This window comes from Lygodium microphyllum, chromosome 28, assembly GCF_053477565.2.
Source record: "Lygodium microphyllum isolate KBCC chromosome 28, Lygodium_microphyllum_v1.1.10, whole genome shotgun sequence".
Classification (NCBI taxonomy): Eukaryota; Viridiplantae; Streptophyta; class Polypodiopsida; order Schizaeales; family Lygodiaceae; genus Lygodium; species Lygodium microphyllum.
The window spans coordinates 81,774,302-81,789,736 of record NC_141162.1 but is presented as its reverse complement, the minus strand read 5'-3'; the positions used below and the strand labels follow the sequence as shown (position 1 = coordinate 81,789,736).

Below are 15,435 nucleotides of genomic sequence, written 5' to 3'. Positions count from 1 at the left end.
TGATGTGCCTATTACTCGAATTCCCACTCTTGCCAAGGATCTACCACCCCCCAAACAATAGCCACAACAACAATCATTGAGTCAACCATCGTTGCATGCCCATCACCCCCCAACTCAGCTAGCATTCGATGTTGTTGGTAGAGTCATCACTCCATGGGATCACAAGTATCCAAGCCCCTCCACCCAGTCTGTAGAAGTGCCTTCTTCCTCACGAGCTAAACACCAATGACCCAATTGCCTTGCAATATTGGGAGACTTCTTTGAAGATGGTGTTCTAGAGACATTAGCAACAAAGGCTTGGGCCCATGCAACAAAAGCTCATCAAAACTCTTGATCTATTGAAACTCTAGCATCAACCCCTGCATGAGCTCAATAATAGCTACGATACTTCTTTTCTTCCAAAAACAGACTACCTATATGAAGATCATGTTAGATTTGGTCAATTATGGGCAGTGCCCAATGTAATTTGTGTGGTGTAGACAAGTATCAAAGTATAATATCCCTAGGACTTTAAAAGTAGTAACACTAGACTCCAGTTAAATTAACTCTAGTTGAGTTAGAAAATACTTAGATAACTTGAGAGATGGCTGGGGATGAGAGAGAATGTTGTTGAGAGAGAAATTTCAAAGTTTCATCGCGAGAAACGCTAAAAGCTACTGTTGCCCTGCTCAAATAGCCATGAAAGCTATCTCCTACAACTTAGGATCACCAAAAAGACTACCGCTCCCTCCTGTATGCTATCATATACACTAGAAGGACCTTGGACTGCTATCACTTGCTCCTAGAAGACTCCATGCTCTTGTCACATGCTGTAGGACTAATCCTAGCTCGCTACAAATCACATCAGTCACCTCTCCTTGCTCTCTAATAGCCTCCTGTCTCACAATAGCTAGAATAGACTTCCACTAGCCCCTAAAAGCGTTTTTCCCACTTGAATAGGCAAGTTTAGCCAAAAGCTATCCTTCTAATCCCATTTTCCAACATTATCCAGCTTACTAAATTAATTTTTAGAATAAAAATTTTGAAATTTTATTTATTTATTATTTTAGTACTCAAAAAATTAATTCCACCAACCAATAATTAAATTGGCTAGACCAATTTGTCTTCCAAGTATCCTTGAGCAATTATTGACCCTAGCACTAATTGATTAATTATCACCTTATCTCTAATGTCACCACTGACATTAGTAGCCGATAAATTAGTCTAGATCCAAATCTAACACCAAGTACCACCTAGAACCTGTCAAGCATAACTTATTACAAATTTTGACTTTGGCATCAACTAATATCTCGAGGTCTTGGGTCCCACACTATAAAATACTTAACTTGCATCTCACATGTGCAAGTCACATTAGCACATTTAATTAACTTTCAATCAAATGCTAAGCAAACCAAAAAAATTCACGTCCTCGTGACATAAATTAACTCCAATTGAGTTAGGGATAAGTCTAACTTACTTAAGACCTATTGTATTTTCATTCTATCATTCTAGTACTTGCATCTTTTGAGTGTGGACCGCCGCCCACTCTCTCTCTCTCTCTCTCTCTCTCTCTCTCTCTCTCTCTCTCTCTCTCTCTCTCTCTCTCTCTCTCGTATTTTTGGTACGAGACGGGAATGACGGGACGAATGCAGACCAGACAGGCGTGACGCTAGCGTACGTGTCTAACGTGTCGGGCATGTCGGGGATATGTCTAGCGAGTCGGTGACGCTTGTACTGCAGACATATCGTGAGGACCTAACGTGACGTACCTTGCGTGACCTCAGACCTCTCTGGAGTGAGGCAGACTTGTCGTGAGCAGGAATGTACCTGGCATGAGGCAGATCTGTCGTTAGCACTACAGTGTTGCAGAGATGTTGTTGATTTAGAAGAGAAATTGTTGTTTTGGAGGAGGAGCTATTGCTTTTCCAACATGCACACAATTCCATATGCAGTCTTGCACTTTCTCGTAATATTCTAAACCATACTTGGCATCTTCTCAACTCTACCCACCATTTTCTCAGCCATATCCGCCACTTTCTACATATCTTTTTTAAAAACACACAAAAATCCTAATTTTTAAATTTGAAAGTTTTTGAAATTTTGTGTAATTTCTTCTCCATCTTGCTTGTCTCATCTCCAATTTCAAAGAAATTTTAAATTTCTCACACTCAATGCCAAGTGATTTGGGAATTTTCAACCAAATAACCCAATTTCAAAATTTTCTTCGAGGAAATTTGGAGCTTTTGCCCAATTCGAGCTCTCATGTGTGAATCTCCATTGAGACCACCAACATTTTGCAATTTCTTCAACATTGGTGCGAGAAAGTTGGGGTGTGAAGTTTAGTTAGTTGGTTGCTATCTACGTGCATCCCAAGGCAACATTACACTGAATTCCAAGGCTATAAGTATAAAATCGGTTCCGTTTCTTGAAATTTTGTCGAGAAAATTTGAGACTTTTGCTTGGCAAAGATGTCGTTTTTGCTGAAAATGCAACCTATTTCCATGACCAATTTGAAATGCCAGCCTCGTATGAGAATGGTGATGTCTTTGGGAGTCTTTTGCCACTTGCATTCAGACCCATGCCTACTGCAAATGAAGAAAATTAGCCAATGCTGATAACTTATTTTTTGGGAATTAAATTCACCGAAAATCAGCATGGTATTGTTATGTCTCAGTCATTGTATGTTTAGAAGTCCCTAGAAGGTTTAACATACAAGATTGTAAACCTATAAGCGCATCTATGAAAACAGGGATGAAGCTTTCAATGCATGATGGCAATGATCTATCAGATGTTGCTATCTATAGCTAGGCTGTTGTCTCATCTAACTGAGCAACACCCATCCTAACATATAGTATGTAGCATCACAAGTGAGCATCCAAGGATACTACATTGGCAAGTTGTTAAATGCATTTTTCGCTATTTGCAAAAGTATCATAGTCATACGGTTTGCTATTTTCCAAGGGGGGAGACTTGCAAATGCATGCTTGCAAAGATTTAGATTGGGCTGGTGATCACAATACAAGTCAGCCTACAATTGGACATTGTTTCTTCCTAGGCCAGCCATACATTTCTTGGCTAAGCAAGAAGCAAGCTACTATGGTCACCTCATCTTGTGAAGCTAAGTACAAGGCAACTTTCAAAACAATCATCCAATGTGTTTGGTTGTGCCATGTATTGGCTGATCTTCATGTTCATTTGGAGGGATCCACTCCTATTCTTTCTGATAGTCGGAGTGCTATTGCAGTAGCATGGAATCCAATTTTTCATGCTCGTACAAAACATATTGAGATACATTATCACTATATCAAAGAGAGATCATATGCAAGGAAGATTAGCATGGAGCTGGAGTATGTGGATTCTTATACAGACCTAGGAGTCTTATTCACAGGGCCCACCTTTTCTATGCGAGAGGCAATAGACACTAGACTGACTCGCGGATACACAGCACTAGGTGGTTTGGAGAGGATGTGCTCACAGGTGCAATTCCAAGAACCCCGTACCAAGCTATGGCTCTTCGATACACTGGTCACATCTACACTACTTTATGGAGTACAAATATGGGGACCTAGTCTTGACCGCCGTAGCAGATCAGGGCGCACTTATGATAGATGGAGGTCGATGGAGAAACCCCTAGTGTCCATGATATCCAGGATGATCAGATGTAAGGCCTCAATGCCACATGAGATCATTAGAGCCGAGCTAGCAGCTACACCAATTGTGGTAGAGGCCCTCACCCGATCGGTCGCATACATACATAGCCTATGGAACTTACCCAGACACAGATATGCACGGTTGGCCCTTGATTCCTCCAGGTAGCTTGCCAGAGAGGGTGATACTTCATGTTGGTATGCACAGATGTCGGCCTGGTTTGAGCTGCATGGCTTTAGCATAGACAAGTTACCCCCCTTCCAGTACTCCCTTGATGCACCATCTCTTGATCTGAGCAGGTTAGAGATCCGCAAGATCGTCAGGATGGATCTTACCCAATTGGATATCAGGCGTACATGGTTGATGCCAGGGCAGGAACTAGGGACAAAGATAGCTTTCTACCGTGTGCATTTCCTTCATACTACAAATGATGGATTTATTGTTCGCCCGAGATACATGGACACCCACCTTTCCCATGGGATCAGATGTACTATTGGCCAGTTGCGCACCTCCTCACATCAGCTAGAGATTGAGACTAGCAGATATAGATCCATCACACCAAAGGAGCGCATATGCTAGATATGCCAATTAGAGCCACAGATAGAGGAGCATTATATTTGCCGCTGCCCAACGTATTATGAGGTTTGTGGTCGTTTCCACTGTCTCTTTATAGACGGATTTGGACCACTATCCAGAGTCATGGATTTTACCGATCAGCGATGCCTTGGCCTCTTTCTTCTTGAGATACGACGGCTTCGTGACATGCGCATCAGGAGTGACGGATTTCCAATAGACCCATCAGGGGAAAGGTTGTTGCCAACCCACACTTGCTGTTGCCAAAAGCCACGTTACCATTTCCAACTAGGATCGTTGCATTTTGCTGCCACCTGCCAGGAGGGCTGTCGCAATCAGCTGTAACTTCTCGTCCATCAAATTGGCCTGCATTTCAGCCTGCATACCTCCAGAGTCTATGCCGATGTCTTGCTGACCAAGGGACTGTGTTTCACTCCCTCTGCTGCTGCCCAAATCATCATCACTCGTGGTGGACTGCTGCTGCTGCATTTTGGGATACATCTCAAGTACAACACACTCAGAGCTCTTCTCAGCTGGTCTCTTACACTCCCAGCTCAAATGAGCCCCATTTCTTGTGACACGGAGCTTTTATCATTTATCACTTCTATACACTTTCATTGACCATTCATCAGATTTTGTATACCGTGTATCATAAATTTTGGTTTTTTTTTTCTTTGCACTAGCATTTCCTTCCAGCTGATCTGGAAACCCCCTATCATGCACACAAAAAAAAGTTCAAGAATATATCCAAGTGTCAAAAGGCACCACACAAAGCAAGTATGCAACCATGTCTCATAGGATAGGAATGCATGCATGATGCATAATACGATTGAGAATTGCCCTTCAGCATACTGGCTTTTCATATGATTCATACCCTATTTGAAAACAATACACGAGTCCAAATTAAAGAGCAGATGCTCAAGACCAGCTTGAACACAGATCCTTAAGGCCTTGTAGAACAAATCCATAATGGCATATACCAACTTTGCACAGCTCGCCCAACGTATTGCATCCTAGATAATCCATCCATAACAACCCATCCAATGAGCTGCCAAATTTGCTTGTTCCCAAGCTAACGATTCATAACAGTTCATCAAATGAACCGCCAAACTAGCTACTAATCCACCTATAAAAGTTCCTCAATGAACTGATTAAATACTTGCTCATCCTTCCCAAGTAAGCCATCGTAACAGCTCATCTAGTAAGGTGCTATTTGTCACCTGCTCAGAATTGCTTCCCCAAGTATTACATTCATAGCTCACCCAATCAACTGCTAAACAAGATTCACAATTGCCATAAACCAAGAAGAAACAGATGCATTTAGGAGCACTAGTAATGTCGAGAACTTTGGCCAATTAGAGAACCTATTGCTTGGGAATATTTTTGGGAAGGTCTAGCCTATCCTGTGGCATGAATCAGTTTGTTTTTTGGTATTGTTCTGACCACCAGCCTTTTCACCCAGTGTCGTGCATCAGAAAGAACACCAGTATTATATGCTGACCATACGATTCATGTATATTTGTAAGTTTGATTATTAAAAAACATGCAAAATAGGCGAACTTGTGCCCAAAGGGTTGGGACCAAATATGTAATTGAGTAGGATGTTATTGGCCATAAGATCATTATTACTGGAATGTTATAAAAATGTGCATAATTCCAGGTGAGCTTGCACATAGAAGGTTGTGACTGAACATGCAATTAAGTAGGTTCTGATTGGCCAAGAGATCATTATACTCAAATGTCACTACCCATTGAAACAGAAGTTATTGAACAGGCATCCTTTTAAGGGTCAAAAAGTAAACATTGATGATTTGGCTAACTATCTATTTGTTAGAGAGTTTTTGGCTATTCAACATCACATTCCCAAGTATTGTAATTTCTTATCTTTAACTCTCTGATTAGTAGAGCACTTGTTTCCTAGTTGTTGTCCATCTAAATACAGTGCCTAGATTTGAGGCCCACACTAATAGACAGCATGAGTTTCAATTTCTATATTGAGACTACTACAAAAACGATGCCATATCCAGGGAAAATCAATCATGATTCAGTCAATAGATTCATTTCTTTAAAGCTCAGTTATCTTTTTAGCTTGGATTGAGTCTCTCAAAGACAACATATATACTGTTGCCAACAAACTCTTCAAAGTGTTTAGCACTCAAGAAAGATTTTATACACATCAAAGCTATACCAATCAGTTGCAATTGTGATATTCCTAGTAAGAGTTCAAGGAGTTTCACACCATGTCACGAAGCGTTCTCCTCTTTTAGTTCCTTTGAATTTGACAGAGATGCTAACTTGCATCTAAAAGTTAGACTTGGCTAGAGAAACATTTCAATCAAATTTTGATCAGTTAGAGAAACACCATGAGATGAAAGGATATAGACATAACATGGACATCTAATAATCTGAAGACTACAAATGAGCCATTCAAAATCCCATTTGTACTTTACCAACAAAGTTTAAGCATAAATTCAGCCTGCAACAGATGCCTTAGAAAATAACCTATTTTCATGCTGGCCTAAAAGAAAGATGCTATTTTGAGTAACAAAGCAAAAACATTTGTAAAGAGCTCTTTGTATTGTTCACTACCTAAATCAACTGTTGGAAAGTGCTTCCCTCTTCACATCTTTTAGAAAATGAGAACGTTCACTTACTCCAGTAACAGAATGGTTGTTGCTCACCTTTTGAATTGAATTAAAATCCATCGGAAGCAGAAATAATAGTTGAGACAATCTACTTCTTTGAAATAATTGTGTAGTTGGCTATCCAAAAGCTGCACCAACTGCATCAACAGAGCCAAAATTGTGTGAACAATTGCATGGAATAGTAGAGGTCCACTAGAGCAGAAGCATCAAATTTTCTTTAATCTCTTTTCATAGAGGAATTTATGCAAAATTGGTTGATAAGTGATGCATTCATCTGTTATGTGTATGGCAACATTTCAGGGACTCCTTTGACCGCTTTCTCCTTCAATGGTTCACTGCACATGTGACATACATGCTAGCCAAAAGCTCCACAATATTTATCCAATGTACAGTTGACCCCTTCAGAACTACTACTGTTACCCAAAAAAACAAGATGGCCTACTATTACCAAAGAAAAGAAGACCTAGTGATATGTAGGTCAGGGGGATTGGGCGGGGGGGGGGGGGGGGGGGGGGGGGGGGGGGGGCAATGGGGTGGGGTGAAGCTGGGTTTTTAGCATTTCATACATTCTGCATGACTTGATCCATGATTCTACTTGTACGTCTTACAATTCTACACATAAACTGTTATGGAAATGGAGAAATACAGAGAGGCAGAGGGAGAGAACAAAAGAATGTTGTACTAATGTTTGCCAAAGGCCAAAATGACTAATGAAACTAAAAGATCAATACAACTAATTCATGGTATATTTCACCATCGACAAATGTAAGAAAAAACCAAGAAGGTGACTAATATGATTCTTTCAATCTGTGTGTACATCTTGAGGCTCTCCTGCTATCCTAAAGAATCAACAGGCCTCAACATATCTATGATATCCTCTACATGGGCAAGTATACCCTTATGCAACCAATGTGCTTAACAATTAAGCAATTCGCTTGTTTAGGTGACTAGTACTTCAAGGAAATTGAAATTACAAACAATTGAGGCTTACATTAGAGGTTTTAAGAAATGATTATAACCATAGACACATGAAAGATTTGGAGACAATTTGAGGGTTGAAGATGGACCAAACCCCACTCCTAGAAGAAAAAAGAGGCAATTTCTGCTCAAGTCCCTAAGAGCTGAGGTCAATTACAATCAACGTAAGAGAAAAACTACTATTCACTCTCACTGATCATGCAAAGATACACAAAAGCAGGCATGCTCACATACATATAATTCCTATGCCTCGAACCAACTAAATTCTTTACAATCTGAAGAGTACAAGACAGGGAAAATCAGCCTTTCTTCGTGGTGGTGATGGAAAAAGAGTGGCAGAAATGCTTCAAAGAGGCCCTAAAACCAAGTTCAAAAGTCTGCTATTTTGAAAACAACAGTGAGAAAAGAGAGAACTTGAAAGAAAATGATGATGGATATGGCTATGCCCAACTTGGGGCTATATTGAATAGAATTTCAGCATACTTGATGTAGAACGAGAGAAAAGAGCTCTTCTTATGGGGAAAGGTGGTCTCAAGAGCAAAGAAGGAAAGCGCTATTCAGTGAGACCTGTCATTCTTTTCTCAACTTTTTACTTTTTGTGTTGTTAGCCCTAAGGATGCAGCCCAAGATGTGTAATAATAGACCTCAAGCATGGACAGCTTATAACTATGTTAGAATAACATATTGTCATCTTGCTGAGCCGTAAAACTAGATTTGTACTCGATCATAACTATGGTCATTAACCTCTAATTTAGTCTCCTTAAAACAACCCCAAAAAGCAATTAATTCAAAACTACCAGAAATACATGACCTATTTTTGACAATGGGACAAATGCATCCCCAATCCTCTATAAATAGGAATCTTGTGTTTGTGCGTCCTCAAACCCTTCATTCTAGCCAGCCATCATTTAACCCTCTCATCGCCAACTACTATCTACACCCCTTCTTGGAGGACACCTCAGTTCGTGGAGCTTGTTCGAGTGCTGCCCATTGCTGTCTACACAGCCTACTAGCTAGATGGCCTGAATTGGAGAGCTCCCACTGCATCGCCACCATTAGACACCCATCACCTTGTTAGTAGGATTGTTAGATCATGCGTGAGCCTATGCATGATTGATGGGCTGAGCACATTTGTATGGGTTTTAGGCATCTTATTTGCTTGGCATTTTTTTGCCAAATTGGCATTTTTCATACCAGTCAGCCAGCAAACCAACATTTATGAGGGTCACATTTATGACCTATATATTCTAGAGGCTCCTTCTCCTCAGTGATCATCATCATTCACCAGGTGGACTTCTTGTTGGAGAGAGGACTAGATGCTAGTACCCACGCAGTCAGTGACTCAATGTTGTATGCAACTATCTTGTGTTTGGTATATGGATTCCATTTCCTGAGCATCCTTCCAAGTTCTCTTCTTTGCAATGTTCTTTCTTTCTCTTCTATCTTGTGTTCAGGAGTTTATTTCAGCACTTGTTTATGCTTCCATTGTTGCATTCACTTCTAACACGGTATCAGATTTCAAGTTCTATACTACTACTGCTGTTGTGTTTCTCTACTGATTACAGGCTGTCTACTCCCCTGCTGATTTTGCAACTGCTCCCTACTGCCAATCAACTTGCTGCTGCCTGAGTTTTCACATTTAATGCCTGTACGACAGCCTGAGACAGCATTTATTGCCTGTTCAGCCTGCGTTTTGATCCCTGCAATCATCATTTTTCAGTTTTTGAATATTCTATAACTGCGTTTTCAGCATTTACTGCTCTCTAAGGATGGGCGACAATGTTGGTTGTTTTCAATTTTCTGCAATCGAATTTTTGTGATCAGTCTATGAATATAGCATGTGACCTCTATTTTTGTGCAGTTTGTGTTGTATGGTTAGATTGTCTCTCTATCTGCCTTCTATCTTCTCTTCTTATTCTCTCTAGATGGTTCCTCCATGCACTTACAAATTACAGGTTACATGGACTTGACTATCCTACATGGAGTACTGTGATTTTTTTATGTGTGGCTGTTAAACTTCCCAAAGATTTTGATGAGGACAACCATGACAAGGCTGTGCTTACATGGGATTCCGATGACTCTAAGAGTGGTGACACAACTTATAACTTTAGTTGCATTCACACTAAGAACTGAAAAAGAACTAAAGACTAAAACATTGGGCATTGCTCATAGAATTGGCAAATTCTAACACCCCCCTGTAGTGCCAATGGGGTAAAGTATAGGAATGATCAAACACCAAAGGGTAGCAAGTTTAAAAACTTGCGAAAAACCTTAAACTTCTCACTAGGTAGTGCCTTTGTGAAAACGTCTGCAACATTTTCTTATGTAGGAACATACATCAAGTTGATCTCTCCTACATAGCATCTGTCTCTGACACAATGGTAATGCACCTCAATATGTTTCGTGAGAGCATGAAACACAGGTGACTAAGTACCTTGCAAGTATCTAACGATGTGCTTAACAACTTGCCAATGCACAGTCTATGGGCTATGCATATACCTACTCACTTGAGATACTGCATATTGAATGTCAAGGCGTGTGTTGCAAAGATAAATAAGACAGCCAACAATCTGGCTATAAATTGCAACATCAAACATCTCTTCACCATCATGCATAGACAGCTTTAAGCTTGGCTCCATAGAAGTGCACATAAGTTTGCAATCTTACATATTGAATCTATGTAACAACTTATCCACAAACTGATTGTGACATGATGATACCATGCTGATTTTGGGTGAGTTGAATCCCCAAATAATAGTGTAGACAGCCCATATCTGACATAGCAAATGCATGTTTTAATTCAGCCTTGAAATCTGTAATTTTTGCTCCTAAAGGTCCAATAAGCAGAATGTCATCTACATAAAGAATGATAATCAGCAAGTCCCCCCCTTCATTCTTAATGTATTGATGGGAGCATTTGGACTATTTTTGAACCTTTGCTGGCCAAATATGCATCAATTTTAGAGTACCATATACAAGGAGCCTATTTGAGACCATAAATAGCTTTGTTTAGCTTACATACCATGTGCTCTTTTCCCTTCACTACAAACCCTGGAGGTTATGACACATAAACATCCTCATGTGAGAGTGCGCAACGGAAGAACACAAACACAGAGGAGGAGAGAGAGAAAGCAGGAAAGAAGGAAGAAAATCTGCACTGACTGAAATGAAATGCTGAATACACCAAAGTGGACTGATCGGTCCCTGCATGCAGCCCGGAGCGTCAGTGAGGGCACCAGAACAGACTGGAAGCAATGGGAGCACCAATGCCGGAGTGGGAGAGGAGGGAGTGTGTGCTGAATCTGCAGAAGAATGTGAGAGAATGACTGGGGGGGCTGCTATAAATAGCCCCAAGCCAGAAAAACTGGCCGACCTACCCAAATATGGGCCGACTGCACACAAAAAGGCCCATTTTGGGCTGAGTGACACCCGAAAAGGGAATGCAGACAAAATCAGCAAACACAAAACTGACAGAGCTCCTCTGTCTCCTGCCAGACTCTGACAGGAGCTCACAACCAGGAGATGACAGAATGAGAATGAAAATAGAGCAGGCTAACACCCCCTCTCAGATCCTGGGAGGGTCTGAAGACCTAATAACCGCATGTGATGAAGCAAAGAAGCCTGAGGCAAAGGCTTCGTGAAGAGATCAGCCGCATTGTCCGCCGTGGGACAATAGACCACCGCCAGCTCCGAATCCACAATCCGCTCTCAAACATAGTGATACTGAACCTCAATGTGCTTCGTGCGAGCATGAAACACCGGGTTCTTTGCCAGAGCAAGGACACTCTGATTGTCCACGCGCAGCTCCGTAGGTCCTGTCTGGGAAAAGCCAAGCTCCGCCAGCAAGCAACGGAGCCAAACTGCCTCCATAGCGGTCGAACATAGGGCCCGATACTCAGCCTCTATAGAAGAAAGTGCCACAGTAGGCTGCTTCTTGCTGCTCCAAGAGACAGCACCGGATCCAAGGGTGAAAGCATAACCTGTAGTGGATAGTCTCGAATCCACATCACCTGCCCAATCAGAATCACTCCATCCAGAAAGGGTGATCCCATCTCCATACATGATCCCGTAGGATCGAGTCCCCTATAAATACCGAAGAACACGCAAGGCTGCCCGCCAGTGATCCTGTGTAGGAGTCTTCATAAAAGAAGACAACAAAGTCACCACAAAGGAGATATCCGGCCGAGAGTGAAGCAGCTAGATGAGAGAGCCTACAAGGCACCTGTAACGAGTGGCATCTGTAAGGGGGACTCCATTTGCCAAAAGCTTGGACTCAGGGTCCATGGGGCAAGAAATAGGCCGATACTCGGCCATACCAAACTCCGAAAGAAGCTCGGAGATGTACCTATGCTGCGAGATAAAGATGCCATGTGCCAGCTGATAGATCTCCAATCCGAGAAAGAAGTAAAGGATCCCTAGATTCGTCATGTCGAACTCCTGCCGAAGAATGGACCGAGTATGCTCCACCTGCTGAGTGTCGCTCCCTGTAATGGTAAGATCATCTACATACAAAATAAGGAAAACACAAAGAGAACCCACAACCCGAAAGTAGAGATTGGGATCATGATCGGAGCGCTGAAAACCACTCTGTAGAAAGAAGCGGTCAATCCTCTGGTACCAAGCACGAGGAGCCTGCTTTAGGCCATAAAGGGCCTTCCGCAGCCTGTAGACATGATCCTCCTTCCCCTGCACAAGAAAACCAGGAGGCTGTGAAACATAGATCTCCTCCTCAAGGACGCCATTCAGAAAGGCTGACTTGACGTCCATCTGATAAACAGGCCAACGGTGGTGAGCTGCAAGAGCCAAAATAACTCGAATTGTAGACATCCGAGCTGTAGGAGCAAAAGTCTCGAAGTAGTCCAATCCTGCTCGCTGTGCAAAACCCTTGGCAACAAGCCGAGCCTTATGCTTGTCCAAGGAGCCATCTGCAAGATACTTGGTCTTAAAGACCCATTTCACACCTATCACCTTCCGTTTCTTGGGACGCGGTACAAGCTCCCAAGTATGGTTCCGCTCGATGGAATCGAGCTCTGCCTGCATAGCCTGTCTCCATATATCCTGTGCAAAAGCCTCCTCCACAGTGGAAGGCTCGGAATCCTGAAGAATCTGAGACATAAGAGCATAGTTCACACATAGTGAACTATCCCGCTGGGCCTGTAAGCGGGCTGATCTGCGTGGACCTGTAGAAGAAGCAGGAAAGTGAGTAACACCTGAATCCCGCATGAGCCGGCGATACCATAAGGGAATCTTAAGAGACTCCTCCTACTACGAGGGAGACCGAGTAGTCTCCGGAACCTGCAAAGCACCTGTGTCTGCGAGGGACTCCCCCTCACCAAGTGAAGGTAGATCCTCCTCATCTGAAGAAGGCTCCCCATCTGATGGCTGTGGATCCCGAGAAGACTCCTAAGGGGAGTCTGAAGGGGTGGAAGAACTCGTAGAAGGAGTCATATCCGCCAAAGGGGAAGGGGAAGCCGTAGTAGAAGGAGGAAGGGGAGGGGGAGGGGGAGGGGGAGATGACGAAGGAGGGGTGCTAAGAGGTATCCTAGAAGGAAGAGAAGGTAGAGAAGGTGGGGGGTGGTCCGTCGATGTCGAAGAAGCACCTGTAATAGAACCATCAATCGGATCCTCAGAGGCCGAAGCCTCATCAAAGATCACATCCCTGCTCACCTCAATCGTCCGTGTCGTCGGGTCGGAGAGCCGATATCCCTTCGTGGTCGTGCTATAGCCCACGAAGATAAGCTTTCTCGACTTAGAGTCGAGCTTCGTCTTCCTCTTCTTCTTGTCCACATGGACAAAAGCATCGCACCCAAAGATGCGAAAGTGGGACATGGAAGGCTTCTTCCCAAAGAAAGCCTCATAAGGAGTCATGTCCTGTAAAGCCGAAGTCGGAGAGCGGTTGCGAATATGCACCGCTGTAGCCACCGCCTCACCCCAAAGGAAATGAGGAAGACTCCTATGCTCTGGCCATCTCCACCATGGTCCGATTCGCACGCTCCACCACACCATTCTCGGATGGTGTGTTCGGATGGGAATACTCCATCCGAATGCCGTGATCCCTGCAAAACTGAGAGAAAAGGTGAGAAGTGAACTCGCCACCTTGATCAGCTCGAACACCACGAACTTTGGAAGTTGTTTGTGTCTCCACAAACACCTTCCACTCGCAGAAACGAGAGTATGCCTCGCTCTTATACTCCAAAAAATAGGGCCACACATAACGACTGAAGTCGTCTACAATCAGCATCAAATACTTGGCCTTCCCAAGGGAGGCCGTGCCCATAGGTCCGCAAAGGTCGGTGTGAACCAACTCAAGCGGGGAAGTAGCCCTCCTAGAGGCAACCTGAGGGTGAGGCTGCCTATGTTGCTTGCCCCTCAAGGAGCTAGGGCACAAAGTGTGAAGAAGAGGGAAATCTGGAAGTCCCTCCACCATCTTCCTCCGAGAAGCCCGCCGAATAGAATCGAGGTGCAAATGACCATACCGAGCATGCCAAAGCAGCCCAAGCTCGTGGGAAGCCCTCGCAGCCAAGGCTGTGAGCTTATAAAGCCCACCATCCTGTGTACCTGTCCAAAGAGCATCACCTGTAGAAGCATCCTCCACTGTGACTGCATCCTGTGTAAAAATGACTCGAGTACCTAGCTGAGTAAGACCATGCACAGACAATAGGTTAAAGCCTAAATCAGGTACATAGAGAACTTTGGCAGAAGAAGACCGTCTGTCAGAAAACATAGGTAGAGTCCCCACACCTCGAACAGGAACTGTAGAATTATCACCAATGGTGACAATGCCCCCTCGGGAACGAAGATCCTGAAGCCAATCCTGTCAGAAGGTCATATGTGAAGATGCTCCACTGTCCACAAGCCAAGGCTTCTCCTGAGTGGTAGAAGCTAAGGCTGTATCCTCCTCAACAAAGACATGCACAAACGCAGACTCTGTCGTGGCTAGGGCCGCCTTCGAGTCCTTCTCCTTGGGCTTCAAATGGGGATACTTCTGCCAACACTTCTCCTCGGGATGAGTACCCTTCCCACAGTGGGGACATTTGGGCTTCTTCTCCTTCGCATCCTTCTTGTCCTCCTCCTTCTTGTCCTTGGCATTCTCCTTCTGTTGCTTCTTCTTCTTGCCGCCACCTGTACCTACAGTAAAAGCCTTGGGGGAGCCACTGGCACCCACCTCTTTGAGTCGCTCATCATGCTCCAAGACAAGCGGGGAAAGTTCCTCCCATAGGAGTTTCTCACGGGTCCTCGAGGTGATGAGGCTAGTGTAGAAGACATCATAGCGGGGTGATGGCAGCTGAGTCAACAGAATCATCGCCATATCCTCGGACGATATCACACGACCAAGAGAGGCTAGCTCGCCTCGCATGTCCTCCATCTTCGTGATGTGCTCCTTCATGGAAGAAGAATCATCAAGACTGAGCATCCGCAACTTCTTCTCCAAGGAAATCTTGTGGGCAAACGTCTTGTGCTGATACAAAGACGCAAGCTTCTTCCACACTTCCGCCGCAGTCTGTAACCTATGAACATGTATAAGAACGGAATCATGTAAACTCATAAAAAGAAAGGAACGGGCTCGAGAGTTGAGCCTATCCCACAAGGCTGCACGGTCCATAGAGGCTCC

At 43.6% G+C, this 15,435-nt stretch overlaps 1 protein-coding gene and 1 pseudogene across 2 annotated transcripts in view; one reads left to right on the top strand and one right to left on the bottom strand.

The window, feature by feature from the left end:
- Positions 1-15,435, bottom strand: part of LOC148011678 (uncharacterized) — a 69,890-nt gene that overhangs the window by 9,072 nt on the left and 45,383 nt on the right. For both annotated transcript variants that reach the window (XM_087670480.1, XM_087670481.1), the window contains exon 14: positions 6,882-6,982. In XM_087670480.1, coding sequence (XP_087526606.1) covers positions 6,882-6,982 — 101 coding nt within the window. The remainder of the gene's footprint in view (positions 1-6,881; positions 6,983-15,435) is intronic.
- LOC148011679 (uncharacterized) lies at positions 3,445-4,545 on the top strand (annotated as a pseudogene).